Source organism: Hyperolius riggenbachi, chromosome 4 (assembly GCF_040937935.1).
Source record: "Hyperolius riggenbachi isolate aHypRig1 chromosome 4, aHypRig1.pri, whole genome shotgun sequence".
Taxonomy (NCBI): Eukaryota; Metazoa; Chordata; class Amphibia; order Anura; family Hyperoliidae; genus Hyperolius; species Hyperolius riggenbachi.
The window spans coordinates 226,934,387-226,951,096 of record NC_090649.1 but is presented as its reverse complement, the minus strand read 5'-3'; the positions used below and the strand labels follow the sequence as shown (position 1 = coordinate 226,951,096).

Sequence of the window (16,710 nt, the reverse complement as noted above, 5' to 3'; positions counted from 1 at the left end):
AGCTCGGAATTGGACCAGCCAAAATTCACAGGAATTAAATTCTGGATACAATTTGTATTACATTTGCATAGAGGTCAGAATTATTAGCTTCTCATTGATTATCTTAGGAACACACACATGTATTTACTCTTGCACACCACAGCTTTTCAATGTGAAATATAGGTTTGTAACAGTGATTTAAGGACTAACTTATGCAGGTGTAGATCTATTATTGCTCATATTGAGGTAGTAATGAATAGTGCAAGTAAACACTAGGATTCCACCCATCCACAATGCTAGTCCAGAGGGGGCATCTGATTTATATATGTACAGGATGATGTCAAATAGATCTGTTTTCCATGAATGTATGAGCAGGAGCACAGAGAATTATTTTCATATAATGTTTTCTATATACATCGATGACTGTATGCTAATTAGAGCAAGAGAATGCTAGCTGTTCTGTAATTTTCTTATAGCTGGCATGCCACAAAGTGAGAAGTCTGTGTTCTTTTTCTGTATTATGCAATCTACCCGTCAGGCTCCAACACTCCAAAGAATTCCCCAAAGAATCATTGTTTAGTAGTGATCATTTCTTCCCTTGCCTTGTATTCTTCTTCTTCTTCATTATGCTCTTTTCATACTCTTCTTTTCATTTGTGGTCTGTCTTGTGTCTCTGCTTTGCCTTCTCTTTCTGTCTGTTGTGTTCATTAGCCAAGGGAGCGAGATTTTTTGAAGACGTTACGGTTGGTGAGTTCATCAGACGCATGTGAATTTGAGGAGCATGAGGATGTGGAGGATGAGGATAAGGGGGTAGGTCCGCCCCCATAACAGTACTAATTTCTGTTTAGGTTTGCAGTGAGTGGCACTGTTTTTTTCATAAGTATATTCACAGGTCACTAAAACACACAGTGCTAACAATGTCAACAGTCAGCGTTCAACCATGCTTACTTTACATGAAATTTCTTGTGATTGTGTAGAGTTCACCCAGATCCAGCTTTTATGCATGTAACTCTTTTTATAGTGTGTTACAGCGTATGTTAAGCCCAACTCAAGGAAAATAGTTTAGTGTTGCACAGTGTTTAAAGTGGTTAGAACCAGATGCAGAAACGGATATCCAAACTCTGTGCAAATAGTACCCTGGCTGGGATTTGCATCAGAAACCCAGGGGAGCGAACTATCCACTATGCCACCATGACGGCCATTGAATCTAGAAAATCTTCACTCTAAATATGAAGCTCTAACAGTAAATCCTGTCAGATTAACTATCTATAGCTAGACATACACTATGTGATGAGGTAAACGATTGATCTTTAGAAGCAGATACTGCTCAATTCAGTAGAACACTAATGCAGCAGTCACTAGCATACTGCTCCCACCCACAGCTGCTGCACTCAGGTAAAGAATAGCCTTTCCTGATAAATGTTTGATAAAGTGAACGCATATTGATTGAGGGAGCCTTCTCTTTTTGTAAAATACAGATTTTCCTGATTAAATCTAACATCTGGCCTATTAGAAAAGTTGCATGGTGTGTGCCTAGCTTAAACTCTGATATTAAACATTTTGAATACATTACATGTTAGATTTAATAACATTCTAAACTCAAATGAAAATCTACAGTCTTTCAATAGTTTCTTGATCAGTGTGTAATAGCTTTGCCAATTGAAGATCGATTGGGAAAAGCCACACCTAATCAGATCAATGTTTCCTATTGATGGTATACTAAATCAAACTATCACATCTACTGACATCTGATGTATTACCAAGTGTGATAGGCGTTATGCAGGCAAGCATTTTCTATCAGTCAGACATTGAGCGCTTAGCTGATCTAAATGCTGATTCAGTAATGTATGGTGGGTTAAACAAAAAACAATGTTCTGTTTAACCACTTAAAGAGACTCTGAAGCGAGATTTACCTTATATTCAACAGGGGCATGGTTGCCCCTGCTAAAACGCCGCTATCCCGCAGCATAACGAAGGGTCTTTACCCCCCAAATCCCCTCCGTGGTGCCCGGGGAGCGCTTCGTGTTGAGGCAGAGCTAATGGCTGTAGCCCTGCCTCCATGCGCGTCAATCAGCGCTGATCGGCGCCTCTCCCCGCCCTTCTCAGTCTTCCTTCACTGAGAGGGGCGGGGGAGAGGCGGAGATTCGCCACTGATAGACGCGCATGGAGGCCGGGCTACAGCCAAAAGCTCTGCCTCCATGAGCAGCAAAAACTATGACCAAGTTGGTCATGGATTTTGCAGGGGGGGATTTGGGGGGTAAAGACCCCTCGTTCTACCGCGGGATAGCAGCGTTTTAGCAGGGGCAAACGTGCCCATGTAGAATATAAGGTAAAAAGCTGTTTTTAAAGTCGCTTCAGAGTCTCTTTAAGCCTACAGTGTTATTTCACCTTATACATCCGAGCAACTTTAACCTCCTATTCATTTGCCAATAACTTTATCATTACTTATCACACTGAAATGATCTATATCTTGTCTTTTCCACCACCAATTAGGCTTTCTTTGGGTTGTACATTTTGCTAAGAATTATTTTTTCTAAATGCATTTTAACGGGAATATTAACCTCCTTGCCGGTCTAATTCCCCCGGCAAGGAGGTAGCGCAGCACTTTTTTTTTTTTTTTAAATCATGTAGCCTGCCCAGGGCTCGCTACATGATAGCCGCTGAGCAGCGGCAGCTCTGCAGCCACTCCGATCGCTTCCGGCGATCGGAGTAAGCAGGAAATCCCGTTCAGAACGGAATTTCCTGCTGGGCTTCCCCGGTCGCCATGGCGACGGGGTGGGATGACGTCACCGACGTCGGGACGTCATAGGGAATCCCGATCCACCCCTCAGCGCTGCCTGGCCCTGATTGGCCAGGCTGCGCAGGGGTCTGGGGGGAGGCGGCTCGGCGCGGCGGGTAGCGGCGAATCGGCGGGTAGCGGCGGCGATCCGCGTACTACACGCAGCTAGCAAAGTGTTAGCTGCATGTAGGAAACAAAAAATTATGCAAATCGGCCCAGCGGGGCTTGAGAAATCCTCCTGCGCAGGTTACCCCGAGCTGAGCTCGGGATAACCGGCAAGGAGGTTAAGAAAAAATAATTATTTCTCAGGTTTCAGCCATTATAGCATAAAAATAATACTTGCTACCGTAATTAAAACCCACGTATTTTATTTGCCCATTTTTCCCGGGTATTACACCATTTAAATTATGTCCCTATAACAATGTATGGCATCAATATTTTATTTGGAAATAATGGTGCATTTTTTCAATTTGCACCCATTTGCACCCATCACTATTTACAAGCTTATACATGTAGTCCCCGATTAAAGCCCGACTTACGAACGACTCGCCAATACGAACGGCATGTATTCTCTGTTTCCATGGGAACAAGTAAAATAATAAAAAAAAAAATTCAAATTGTACTTTAAAAAAATCAAAGAAAAAATGGCTTTTAAACTTGTGTAAACTAGTACAAAGGGCAGAGGTGACACAGAGGGGTACACTGGAGGCACTGGGGGGGGGGGGGGGGGCACAGAGGAGGTACAGGGGACAAAGATGACACAATGTTCCGACTTAAGAACAGATTTAGGTTAAGAACAAACCTACAGTCCCTATCTCGTTCGTTAACCATGGACTACCTGTAATTTAAAACATTATAGTAATATACTCTCTTGACATGCATATTAAAAAAAAGTTCAGACCCTTAGATAACTATTTATGTTGTTTGTTTGTTTTTAATTGTATTTTTTTTTAATTAAAAAAATTATTTGGGTTTTTTTGAGTGGGTAGGTAAACAGGTAATTTTAAATGTAATTGATTGTGTATATTTAAAAAAAAAAACGCATGTAGATGTAGTTTTACTTTTTGGCCACAAGATGGGCACAGTCATTTTTGGGTTTTTCATCCTGTAAGCCGGAGCTTACAGGGTAAAAAATACAAATACAAAATATGTCCACAAAGCAACATGTAACATAAACAGTGATTAAGACATTACATTTGTTGAAAAAGAGGATGTAATTCTTCATTTTTGTGACGTTAATACCAGGACAAGAAATAGAGAAATTGTTTCAGATTGCACATATGTAGAAATTGAAATTGACATCTTGTGTTCCCACGCCACTTCCAGTTCTGGTTGCTCAGTAATGGGAGCAAGGGGTAGGTTCTGTAACTGAGACAAGAAGTATGATGGAAGCTCTCCAAAATTTCCAGGCGCAGTAATAATCACAGAAATGTTAATCCTTCACAACTGTATCCAGAACTACAATTAAAATACGGCATTAGCGTAAACTGACAAAAGCTAAATGGCTAAACAGAAGAGAAAATCAGTCAGTAACAATTACCTCAGACACCGCAAGTCTCATTAGGGTCCTTTGGTCTGATGTTAAAGGATACCTGAGTCGAAGCTAGGCTGAGCCAAGGCAAGCACAAAGGTCTGTTTTATGCTGGATCCACATACAGTACCTCTCTGTGTGTGACCTGTGCATGTCCTTATTCATCGTGGTACCAATAATCACTCCTGAAATATTCTGACTTTCTGCTAAAGTCAAATTTTTAGACAAGATATTGTCAAGCCTTCCTCTTCCTGTCTAAAAGTTTGACTAGCCAGGGAGAATGAGTAGAGGAACTGACGATGGAAAGAGGTATGCAAATCCTGCATGATCATACCTCTGTTTTACCTTTAGTAGTTTTGCCGTGGGACAGGTTTCATTTAAAAAGTTTGCAAATGCAATTAAGTGATAGGAAACTAAGAATCCCAGGCAGGTAAGACTTCAATGTAAGAGCAGTTACTGAGTAGAGATTCGTTTGTGAATATTTTAGGCACACAGATTGTTTTTAGATTCACAAACTGTGCATAGTAATCATTATACACGTGACTTGTATCCATTGGCAAATAATATGTATTTTGTGTAGTTTTTGAGTAGAATACAGGTATACAGTTTACTACAAACCAATTCCGTAACCACTGTCCACTATTACATAGTGTATCTGCACAAGAAGGAAAAATCCCATTTGTGTACCATCATAATATGATCGTGCAGTTTTGTAGACTATATTATGCTGTATACTATGCTGCCACCTAGAGGAGATCACTAGCAGCAGCCATTCTCGGTCAGTGTTTGTCAACCATGTATCCTATACTTTATTATGAATCTCATAGAAAACTTTGCACTCTGTGCCTTCTTAAGGACAATAGTTAAGGGCAATTAATGCTGGTTAAAAATTATTAAAAATTGAGCCTGGATAATGCAAAGATATGTTATGTAAGATATGTAATATGGGAAGGCTGGTCTGGAAGCCATTCACTGCAGAAATATGCACAGAAGGGTCACAGTGAAGACAACTGTATGGTAGTGCTGGGTACCAGTTGCCTGGCAGTCTTTCTGATCTCTTTAGCTGAAGTAATGTCTGATTTAACCACTTGAGGACCGCAGTGTTAAACCCCCCTAAAGACCAGGCCATTTTTTTGGTAATTAGGCCACTGCAGCTTTAAGGCCTCGCTGCAGGCAAGCACAGAGGTCTGTTCATGCTGGATCCACATACGTCTCTGTGTGTGACCTATGCATGTCCTTATTCATCGTGGTACCAACAACTCAGCACACAAGTGACTCCCGCTACACCCTTTTCTGCCCACCAACAGAGATTTCTGTTGGTAGGCTGTGATGACTCCCAGGAGTGTTTGTTTATTTTTTTATAAATATTTATTATTATTTTTGTAATACATTAACTGTTTTTTTTATTTTTAGAATACCCTCTCCCTCCCTCCCCCTAGCCAGTCTATGACAGCGATCGGCTGTCACAGGCTTCAGCAAATGAGAGCTGATTGCTCTCCTGTGCCCCAGGGGGATAGCTGTGTCACATGGCTGTCCCCAGTACAGCGCTGCCTTAGATCGCAGCGTTGTACAGTGATAAAAGATGGCGGTTTCGCCATCTAACATTCTCCCAGCAGCGACTGCCGCTGAAGGTGGCGCAGAGTCATCAGAGTGGATATGCGCACGCAATCTCCTGCAATCACCGCTCCCAGGACCTTACTCTGATCGGCATTAGGCAGTCCTGGGGCTGCTGCCGCGTCCACGCCACTTGACGTGGAGCGATCTTTAAATGGTTAAGGTGCCCACTGACATTACAATTTCCTGAACAATTGTTTACAAACGATTCTTCGTATGAACAATCGTAAATGATTGTTTGGGACTACTAATGGACAAAAATCTCTTAAACAATCCGATCTGAATAATGAAATCGATACAAAAATCGGATTCATTTAATTAATCTGATTGTGTTGGTTAGGAGACTTTTGCCCATTAGTGGTCCCATTTACGATCATTCATACGAAGAATCGTTTGCAAACAATTGTTCAGTAAATTAAATTGTTAGTGGCCACCTTAACATACCTGAAACAAACAGTCATACTTTAGGCAGAGCATGTTTGTTCAGGATCTATGGCTGTGAATACTGTATACTAACCCACCTCTTGTTCCCTCCCATTCCTTTATGTTGTAAGTTCTCAAGGGCAGGTCTCACTCACCCTGTTGTGTTTTTTAATTTCATTCACATTTTATTCATCATGTTACTTTTGTTACTGTAATTACTAATTCTGTATTTTGTATACAGTATTAGTTTACACCATTGTCTGTATTATTATATACCCAAAGTTTGTTTCTTACTTTGTACAGCACCATAGAATAGGTTGCCGATTTATAAATCAATAATAATAATACATATACAAGAATAACACAGTATTAAAGGCAGAGGATCAGCAGGACAGCTAGGCAAACTGAATTGCAGGAAATAAGTATGTCAGCCTCCATATTCCTCTCACTTTGTAGCATGTGTTTCATAAATGTGTACTTGCCATTCTGCTTATGTGAGTTTAAACTGATATGTTTTGGATACAATTGGGAAGGAGTAAAGTCAAGTGTGTGTCCGACTATTACTGGTGTATGGACTTGTTGGGGAAATTCATGATAAATGAATGCCGTTGCCTGTAATCATAGATCCAACATTTTATCAGTGTCCTGGAGTACCGGTGCCATAAGCCTTGCCCTTCTTTGTGAAGCCCTCCTTTTTGGCTTCTGAGTAATGATTGGTGCAGCCAACTGCACAGAGACCCCACACTAAGAAGATTAACTGGGTCATAGATGTACTACTCTTCCATCAACATCCACAATTTATACACTTCTTCATGTGAGAGCAGGAGCTGAGGTGTTCAACACAACCTGTATGTTAATGATGGGAATACACCGCTCAATTTTGCCGCTCTATTCTCCCACTCGATCAATTCCCCGCTCGATTCCGCAGGCGATTCTCTTCCGCTCACTTTTCTTATCTTTTTCCATTGTGTTCAATGCAGAATTAAGCGGCGAAACGATCGGGCGGGAGATTGGATGTGTCGGAAATTATCTGTCGAGCCATCTAAATTGCTCAGAATCGAGCAGTGTATTCCCAGCATAAGACTTAATGTTGCCCATGAATGGTGCAATCTTGATTGTACAATCTTACCAAATCTTTGTATTAGAGGGGTGAACAGAGTGAATCTATTTGGAACATATACTTAAGGCAGTCCCTCATATTACATAGAAGCGGTAAAATTACACAATATCATTAACCACTCTGCGACCACCTAATGCCGATCGGCAGCCACAGAGTCGCTTCCCCTGGACTGCCTAACGCCGATTGGCGTCAAGTCCTGGGGGCGGAGATTAGCAGGGAACTTTAAAGTACCCCTGAACTGGTTTATGGTGTCACAGCACCATCCTTCCCCTCCAGCACCCCTGTACCCCCCGCTCTGCTCAGCCGTAATCTTCTGGTTGGGAAGCAAGTGGCAGCACTTCCTTCTCTTTCCCGTCCTTAGGAACGTCACCTCCACTAGCTGCATTAGTTCCCGACGGTGATCTTTCACACAGCGTGCAGGTGAGCTGTGAGATGTAGGGGCTTGTGGTGATTGAGCTTGGAACAATAGCGTACTGATTTTTCTGGTTTCTTGAGACTCAATGTTAAAAATAGGCCTAGTTAATACAGTACACCATCCCACTCTGTATGTACACCATGAACTCTGTATTAAATGGTAAAATACAGTAATTGGAAGCATATTAACCTTGGGGGAGCTGTTTAAGTGCAGCAGAGCCCACAAACAGACTAAGAAGTTGGCCTTCACCAGTGTGAGTACTGCCAGCATTTTGTTCTAGTTGGTTGACACAGCTGGTTAGTTGAGTTCAGGATAAATGGTACTCTACTGTCTTGTTTATCTCATCAGTTTATATTCACTTCAGGTTTACTTTAACTAGATTCTGCAATTCTTAACTTTTGAGATGAAGTTAAACTAGTGATTGCAGTAAAACAAAACTATACTAGTGCTATCCTATCCACTAACTGTACTACACTAATGCTATCCGTATCTACTGACTGCAATCTTAATATATTTCCTGCTTTTGATTTACTGGTATACCACAATAGTAATTGGAAGACTGTGTATAATAACAAGAAACTTGAGTGGTAGAAGGGCTTTCCTGGAAAGCATAGATCATGTTACCTTTGCTTTGTTGTCCTAGCAGTTAGACTAGATCAACTGCCCTCACATCATGTATACTCATTGTAACTGAATTCCTCACATTTACCTTCATCATTCATTTCATTTTTTGCAAAGCTAAGTTCTCATGGAAGCAGCTTTTCTATGCCTCATGCTGTATGTTAGATGTGTAATATTTACCTGATGAGCAGGTTTAGCTTCACTGCTCTGTAACCTGCATGCCGGACAGTACTGTTGCTTCTACAGAGCTTTACCACACCTTTTAAGAGAAAAATGTTTAATAGAATGCCCTTTGAAGTTAACCTGTCACACCACAGCATGTGGCTCAATTAAGAATATCAGCATAGCACAAAATCCTGTGCAGCTTATGCTCACCACAGAGGCCCTAGTTTCCACTGTTACATGGTTGTTGGAAAAGCTTTCCTGTGAAAGTAACATGGTTACTTTGTGTAAGAACTGTTACGTTTCCACCGTACATTTACTTCTGATAAGTTGGTATCGAATGACAAAGAGCTGTTCTTCACCCAAGGAAAATGCTGATTATACAGTATGTTGGCTCCCTTGTGCTTTCACCAGCTTTTTTTTTTCTCCCATTCTATGGCTTTATGCATTTTTCTCTTTTAAAGAACGATTACGTTTTTGTTAAAAGAAATAAATGTGTGAAATAAAGTGCCATGCATATGTGTAATTTAATGTACAGTAATTCAAATTACATTTCCATTTCAGCAGCCAGCTATACTTTACTAAAACAGACTGGATCCCAAACTGGTTCATGGAAAGCTGTGTTCACGCAGCACGTGTTAAGGTGGCCACACACCATGCAATTTTTGTAAATATCTGTTTAATTTAATTCAAGAATTGCAATCAATTTTTCTGACTGATTGTAACATTTCAAAATTATGACCAATGTACCACTCGCCTATGTTCAGTTTTTTCCCAATTATGATAAAAATTATTGGAAACTCTGAGAAAATTGCTAGGGTATGTATATGAATAAATTGACAATCTAACACACACCATACAATCTTTAGAAAAATTGAATGTTCATAATTCCAGATCAAATTTTTCAGTCGAATGAAAAAAAAAAAGCTTTAGATTTTTTTGGGGGAGATCTGATCATATTTATCGAATTGCCGTAAAATCGGATCATTTTATTGTGTGCTGTGTGGCCACCTTTATATGGTCAGTGTAAGTTTTGGGTCACAGTTAATGTGATGGTGGCTGATGGTGTAATGGTTAAGGGCTCTGCCTCTGACACAGGAGACCAGGGTTCGAATCTCGGCTCTGCCTGTTTAGTAAGCCAGCACTAATTCAGTAGGAGACCTTAGGCAAGTCTCCCTAACACTGCTACGGCCAATAGAGCGCGCCCTAGTGGCTGCTGCTCTGCTCTGGCGCTTTGAGTCCGCAAGGAGAAAAGCGCAATATAAATGTTATTTGTCTTGTCTTGTCATGTCAAAGGAAGCACATGCGTACCGATGACATGCAGGAGTATACATTAATCAGCCACAGCATTAAAATCAATGAATGGGGAAATGAAAGCCATTGATTGGCTTGTTACTGTAGCACCTGTAAAGAGGTGAGCTACTGTAGGTGAGGCAGCAATGCATACTTAATTTTTGAAGTTATTGTGCTGCATGGAGGAAATACCGGCAAGTGTAAGCAACTGAGTGATTTTGACTATGGTCAAATTGTGATAGCTTGGTGACTGGGTAAGACTATCGCTAAAGTCCTTGCCTCAACAGGTCAAAGCTGTTTTAGCACCACAAAAGGGAGAAATAGGTAAGAAAGGTATTGATACAGAGGATTAGTGAATAAAACTGCATTATTTAATTTTCGCATAATAAAGATATTGGACTACTTCTAAATAAATGGTTGCCGGATGGACTGAGCTTTAATTGAGAAAAATGTTGTCTTGGTTGCAGATGCCTTGATCAAGAATTCTGGTCCCTCTGAGACGCACTACTTCCCCATTTTTGCTCCAGTATTCCCTGCACTGGTAGGATGAAGAAGTCCTGCTGCCCCAAGATGTAGCATAAAAATCTGATTTTAAAGTGGTGTTGCTAAAAGGACAACTGAAGAGAAGGATATGCGGGCTGCCATATTAATTTCCTTTTTAACAATACCAGTATCCCGGTGGCTTCCAACTTCCTATTTGACTGCAGTAGTGCCTAAATCACACCAGAAACAAGCATGCAGCTAATCCTGTCAGATCTGACAATGTCAGAAACACCTAATCTGCTGCATGCTTGTCCAGGGTATATGGCTAAAAATATTAGAGGCAGAGGTTCAGTAGCACAGCTGGGCAACCGGTATTGCTTAAAGTAAACCTCAAGTTTCACTTACCTGCACTTGTCGGCGGGGAAGGCGAAGAAGAGGACGCGTTGCCGGGGGCTGACTGACATTTGGACGAAAATGAAACTAAGCCACCGTGGAGGACCGGAGGAAACTTGAGGAGCTGTGAGGGCACAGAACGCCTGCAGGGGGCTTGGGGAAGCTCCAGGTAAGTGAAGCGCTTTTTTTTTTTCTTTCAGGGTTAAGGTTCACTTTAAAGGGTAATAAATATGGCAGCCTACATATTCCCTTTGCTTCAGTTGTCCTTTAAGCCTCCTACACACCTTAAGGCCTCTTGTACACTGCAAGTGATTCCGATTCAGATTCCGCTTTTTAATCAGTTTTTACATCCGATTCAGATTCCGATTTGCAGTGTGAAGGGAGAAAACTGCAAATCGGAATCTGAATCGGATGTAAAAACTGATTAAAAAGCGGAATCTGAATCGGAATCGCTTGCAGTGTACAAGAAGCCTAAATCATTCTCCAGTGTGTGGGCAGTGTGTGGGCAGCAGCCCCCGACCTTCCCCAGTGCATCATGCTGCATCATCTTGCCTGAACCCCATCCAGCTCCATTGTTCTCTCTCCTTACCCCTCCCGCTCTCTCCTGCACCGCCTGTTATCCATTGCCCAAAGACACAGAACGCGTCACTAGCCTGGAGAGTAGCAATGCATCTCTACAGCATCAGGCCCCAAACCTCCACATGAGAGATTGCGTTCCAATCCCCTGAGGTGACAGTAAGTTAATGTGTGTACCGTAGTTTACCTATACTCTTCCCCCACTGTCATCTTAACAAAGTCATAGCTGGCTGCATTCTGAAATGGAAAGATTATTGATGACCTTAATTGCAAAAAAAATATTTCTAAAGCACTGATTTGTTAGATTTTTTTTTTTTTTTACAAAAATAGAATTTCACTTCAAGATTACTGCAGTGAAGCACTGATGAGTATACAGTTTATCTGCAGAGTGTGTTGTCCTCCCTTATAAATGTGAATCTTCTGCTTGTAATGACTGACACGCTTAGTTTCTCTTACTGTTGCTTTAGCAACTCACATCTAAGACAAGTAGAAGAAATAGTCACCTGCTTACTTAACCCAGTTTTACAAGAACTAGGTGTGGAGGGGGGCGAGAGATTGTATTACACTCCTTCAATATGTAGGTGTGACTAGAATTTCTCTAACAGATCAAGCATGAAATTCATGGCACATGCTGTGAAGCTAAGGCTTTCTGCCCCCTGGTGGTTGATCTTTACTTTTAACAATTGTTCTTAATTAGGACATTTTGTATGGCCAGAAATATTTATAAACGGGAGCCCCATCAGGTTCAGTTTCCACGCATTCAGCATTCTGGAGCCAAGTAAATGGAAATAAAATGACATTTATTCATACTGCAGTACACTTCCTCAATAATTTAATGTGAAATAAGACATCTAGGAGAAATACACGTTACATAGGATGAGGAATCTGAGGAAGGGCATAAGCCAGAAATGTCATGTACTGCATGATAGATGAAAACTAATGCAAACTTGCATAGCTCCTCCGATTCCTTATTAATACAGTAAAAAAAAAAAAAAAAGACTTGTCCATAAAGTTCATCCTCATTGTTCTGTTCCAGTTGCTCGCTCTAGATGAATGCAAAGCAAACCTGTGGCCTATTTTTTGTCATGGGAAAGTAAATTCCTTCTTGGCCCCAGTGCATGATGGTGTATTATAGTCACATAAATGGGAGCCAACAACCATATTGTTCTTGTTTCTGTTGTTTTAAACAAAGTAATTCATTCATTTTCCAAACCAAATACAACTATAGAGTTGTCAAACATATTACAATGCAACAGAGAAGACAAAGGAGTCTGTATGCCATTGTCAAAGCCAAATAAACATACAGTGGGAATGGTCTATTAGGCAAGCATCAAAACATGAATACATAATGTTCTACAACCTACTTATCAAGCATTGACTGTCAATACTGTTTAGTCTTCTCTAATAATCCTACTAAGTATCCTGTATGTCAGTCATCTATATAGAAACAACAAGAAAAGCCTCTATATAGAAACCTTACACATTCAAATATAAATGTCTTGTTGTAGCACATATGCAAAAAGGCCTCCAACCTTCTTGTAATTGGACTACAAAGAAAAGAAAACAGAAAAAGGAGTCAAAAAAGGGGGAATAAGGGAAGCAGAAGCAGCCTTATTGTTTACACAGATATGAAGTATTAATAACTTTTTATTTAACTTGGTAGGAATAGCTTTTAATCAACTTGGGGTAACCAATAAGAACTAAATGTTCCCAGTCTTCTTCATTTTCTTGTAGTTTTATAGATACAGTAGCTTATTGCCATGTTACAATTACTGTGTTATGCTTGTCCTTGTGCTTGCTTGCCTGCTTGTTTTGTTTTGCCTTATTATTTTACAGCTCCTACCCATTGTCATCTGTTAATACATTCTGGATTTCAGTTCCTCTGTGTCTTAAATACATTAAATTAATGTATGTATGTGTATGTTTTTCTAAATAGGCCTTCCAGTTAAAGTTTCCAACACATTTCTGCATCATTATTAAAGTGGACCCAAATATACAAGATTTCAGAAATAAAATCTATTTTCTAAATTATAATAATAAATAGCAGCATTTTTTCAGCTGCATGATGACAAATATAAAATATTTTATATTTATTGGAGGAACCCCTCCCCTTCCTTTCAAATTTCCGGGACAGAATCCGGCAGACTGGTGTAGTAGATGGTGTCCAGCAAACGAGGAATTGCTAATGGCTGCCACCTGTATAATCCTAGTTATGCAAAGAGAAGGGTGAAAAGCATGCACTGAAATGCTCATAGGCTTGAAGGAGTGTTTATTTATCTTTGTATGTGTCAGAGTGGTGCAACTAAATATTTTTAATTAAAAAAAATGTTTGGTTTGGGTCCGCTTTAAGGGAATAGTCAGTTCTTCAATTAATCTTCTGTAGCTTTCAAATTATAGTTTTGAAGCAGAATACTGTAAAGGAATATCAATACTATGACATATATAATGTGCAGCCGCAGTTAAGGTGACCCAGCAGTGAGCGATATGGAGTCTGCTTTGGTTTTTTGATAGCATTGGGCTTGTCAGTTTTCTGATCATGCCATGGATTCAACGCCAGAGCTGCTATACTATTTATGCTCTGCAGCTATTTATCCATGCATACATTTTTATACCATTAAATTACTAAATGTGTAATTTAAAGGACAACTGAAGTGTGAAGAATATGGAGACTGCCATATTTGTTTCTTTTTAAACAATACCAGTTGCCTGGCAGCCCTGCTGGTTTATTTGGCTGCAGTAGTATCTGAATAACACCAGAAACAAGCATGCTGCTAATCTTGTCACATCTGACACTACTGTCAGAAACACCTGATCTGCTGCATGCTTGTTCAGGGTCTATGGCTAAAAGTATTAGAGGCAGAGGATCAACAGGATAGCCAAGAAACTGGTATTGCTTAAAAGGAAATAATTATGGCAGCCTTCATATACCACTCACTGTAGTTGTCCGTTAACTTTCAATATATGACTATATATTGAGAAAAGGAAATTATACAAATATAATTAACATTGCAGTCTAAGCGGCGCCCATTTCACCGCCTGGCCGCAGGTGTCTAAATTACCTGCTTTGGTTGCCAGCAAGCTGTTATTTCCTCATACTGTAGTAGTACTGAGAACAGACCTACGATGGCATCTGTGTCTTCTAATCATGTAATAATATTACCAGAGCACCAGAGTGTTGCAGTAGCACCCTGAACACTATTTTATGAGAAGAAATCTAAGTTGTTATAGAAGTATTTTTACATGCCATCATCTTTAATAATAAACAAAGCCACCCGCAGGTGAAGACACTTGAATCAATAGAAAAGAATTCTGGACTGATAAAAAACATCATAATAATAAGGTTACTTCTCATTAAGGATTTTGTTTTTACTTTGACAGGTGAAGTAACTTTTGTACAGTAGTAATATTATAATGGAGTCATGCAAAAAAATAAAAAAAAAATAAACAATATATTTCATGTGTTCGGTTTATATCTAATGGGGTGAACAGGAATTTAGAGTACCTAAGCCAGAAGAGAACTTGACTAGTGAGTCAACCATGTACAGCTCAGAAAAATAGTAGTAAGGGGCCACACAAATTTGAAAAAAGACTAAATTTTCTACTCCTGCAGAATAAATATTCGGGGGACCCTCCACATTTCAAATGCATATTCCATACAACTGTAGGTTTTAAGATATGCGTGTGAACCCTGACTTCACTTTACTGCACTCTATGTAATGATTGGTAACTGAAGCATCCCCCATGTGAGGAGGGTGGTGGTTGGGTGTGTGCATGGAAGTAAGAGGGAGGGGAAGGTAGGCCAGCTTACACTTCCCAAAGGTAGTAACCTGGCTTTACTTGACCTAGAGGTGCTGTAGATTACACAACTTAATGAGCAATTCAACTGCAAAGTTGGTATTGTTTGTCCGAGGTTAACATTGCATAGCAGACTAAACAAATCACCAGTGTTTCAGGGAGGCTTTAAGCTAGATGCTGGGCATGGAGCTGTTTTTAGCCTCATGCATCAGATCTTACCTTAAAGTGGATCCGAGATGAATTTATTGCAAAATTGTGTTCCTTTCCTATTGTTTATAGGGCTTTTCTCAAGCCAAATACTTTTTTGTTTTAATACTCAAATTCCTTATAAACGAAACAAGCCACGCCCATAGGTTTTCAGAGAGCCAAGGCACTTTCAGACAGTAGCAAGGGATCATGGGAGCTCAGTCTGGGCAGGAGGAGGGGGAGGTATTACTAGCCAGAGATTTCAGAGGAGGGAGGAGGAGGGGGATTAGGATTATTTTCTCAAGTTACAGATAAGCCTGCCTCTGTATAATGTTTACAAACAACATGGCTGCTGTCATTGTATTACAGGAAGAAATAATCATATTCTATTAAAGCTGTTTGCAAATAGATTTGCTGTGTAAACTATCTAAACTTTACATAAGATATATAGACAAATTACTTGTTATAGTTATTTTTTCATCTCGGATCCGCTTTAAGTTCCTTTTTTTTCATTCAATCTTTTTATTTCTTTTCTAATTTTGTATTTTTCTTTTTACGATCTTATTATTTTCTTAGGACAAATATTTTATGAACTTTACTGAAATAGTAATAAAATATTCTTGATATCTAATGAATGAAAAATAGTGTTTGAGATATACTGTGTGAACATTGATGTCTCCACTGCATGAAGAGGCATGTCACTCAGTAATGTGCAATATTTTGACATTTATTACGATGTGTGTAATGACGTGTATTCTATAAGTATTACTATCTTAATGTGGATTTGTTTATCTCACACTTTCACTTGTTCTCTATTCTAGCCCCGGGAAAAAGGCAGAATGCGCTTTCATAGACTACAGAATGTACAAATTGCACTTGATTATCTGAAAAAACGTCAGGTAATAAAAAATATATATATATATATATATATATATATATATATCATCTACTTTATCATATATTGCAACATTTTCAGGCATTTGGGAATAAGAATGTAATGCAAGATATTCCTTATTATCAATGCATCATTCTGCTATTATATGGATTAGCCCATTGGATAATGACCGCTGAACACTGGCGCAGTCTCACGCACAACCGCCAGCCACCCTTACCCAACACCCCATTGTATGCGCTGCGCGGCCCTGCACATTGTGGCAGTACACACACAGATGCATGGATGCAGAAACCAGGGATTTTATTAAAGGATACATCCGAGCTCCCCCCAAAAATTACCCAGGACTTCCTCCAGCCCCTGGCAGCTGATATGTCCCTCGCCGCATCTCCAGTGTCCCGGGATCCCCTCCGTTGCAGATGCTGACCTCGCCAGGTCAGCATCTACT

General features: G+C 40.0%; 1 protein-coding gene across 19 annotated transcripts in view; it reads left to right on the top strand.

The window, feature by feature from the left end:
- DST (dystonin) overlaps positions 1-16,710 on the top strand; it is a 748,258-nt gene that overhangs the window by 292,832 nt on the left and 438,716 nt on the right. For 14 of the 19 annotated variants that reach the window (XM_068281416.1, XM_068281402.1, XM_068281422.1 and 11 more), the window contains 2 exons: positions 691-726; positions 16,192-16,269. In XM_068281416.1, coding sequence (XP_068137517.1) covers positions 691-726; positions 16,192-16,269 — 114 coding nt within the window. The remainder of the gene's footprint in view (positions 1-690; positions 727-16,191; positions 16,270-16,710) is intronic. The other 5 variants (XM_068281417.1, XM_068281405.1, XM_068281419.1 and 2 more) reach the window with 1 other exon arrangement.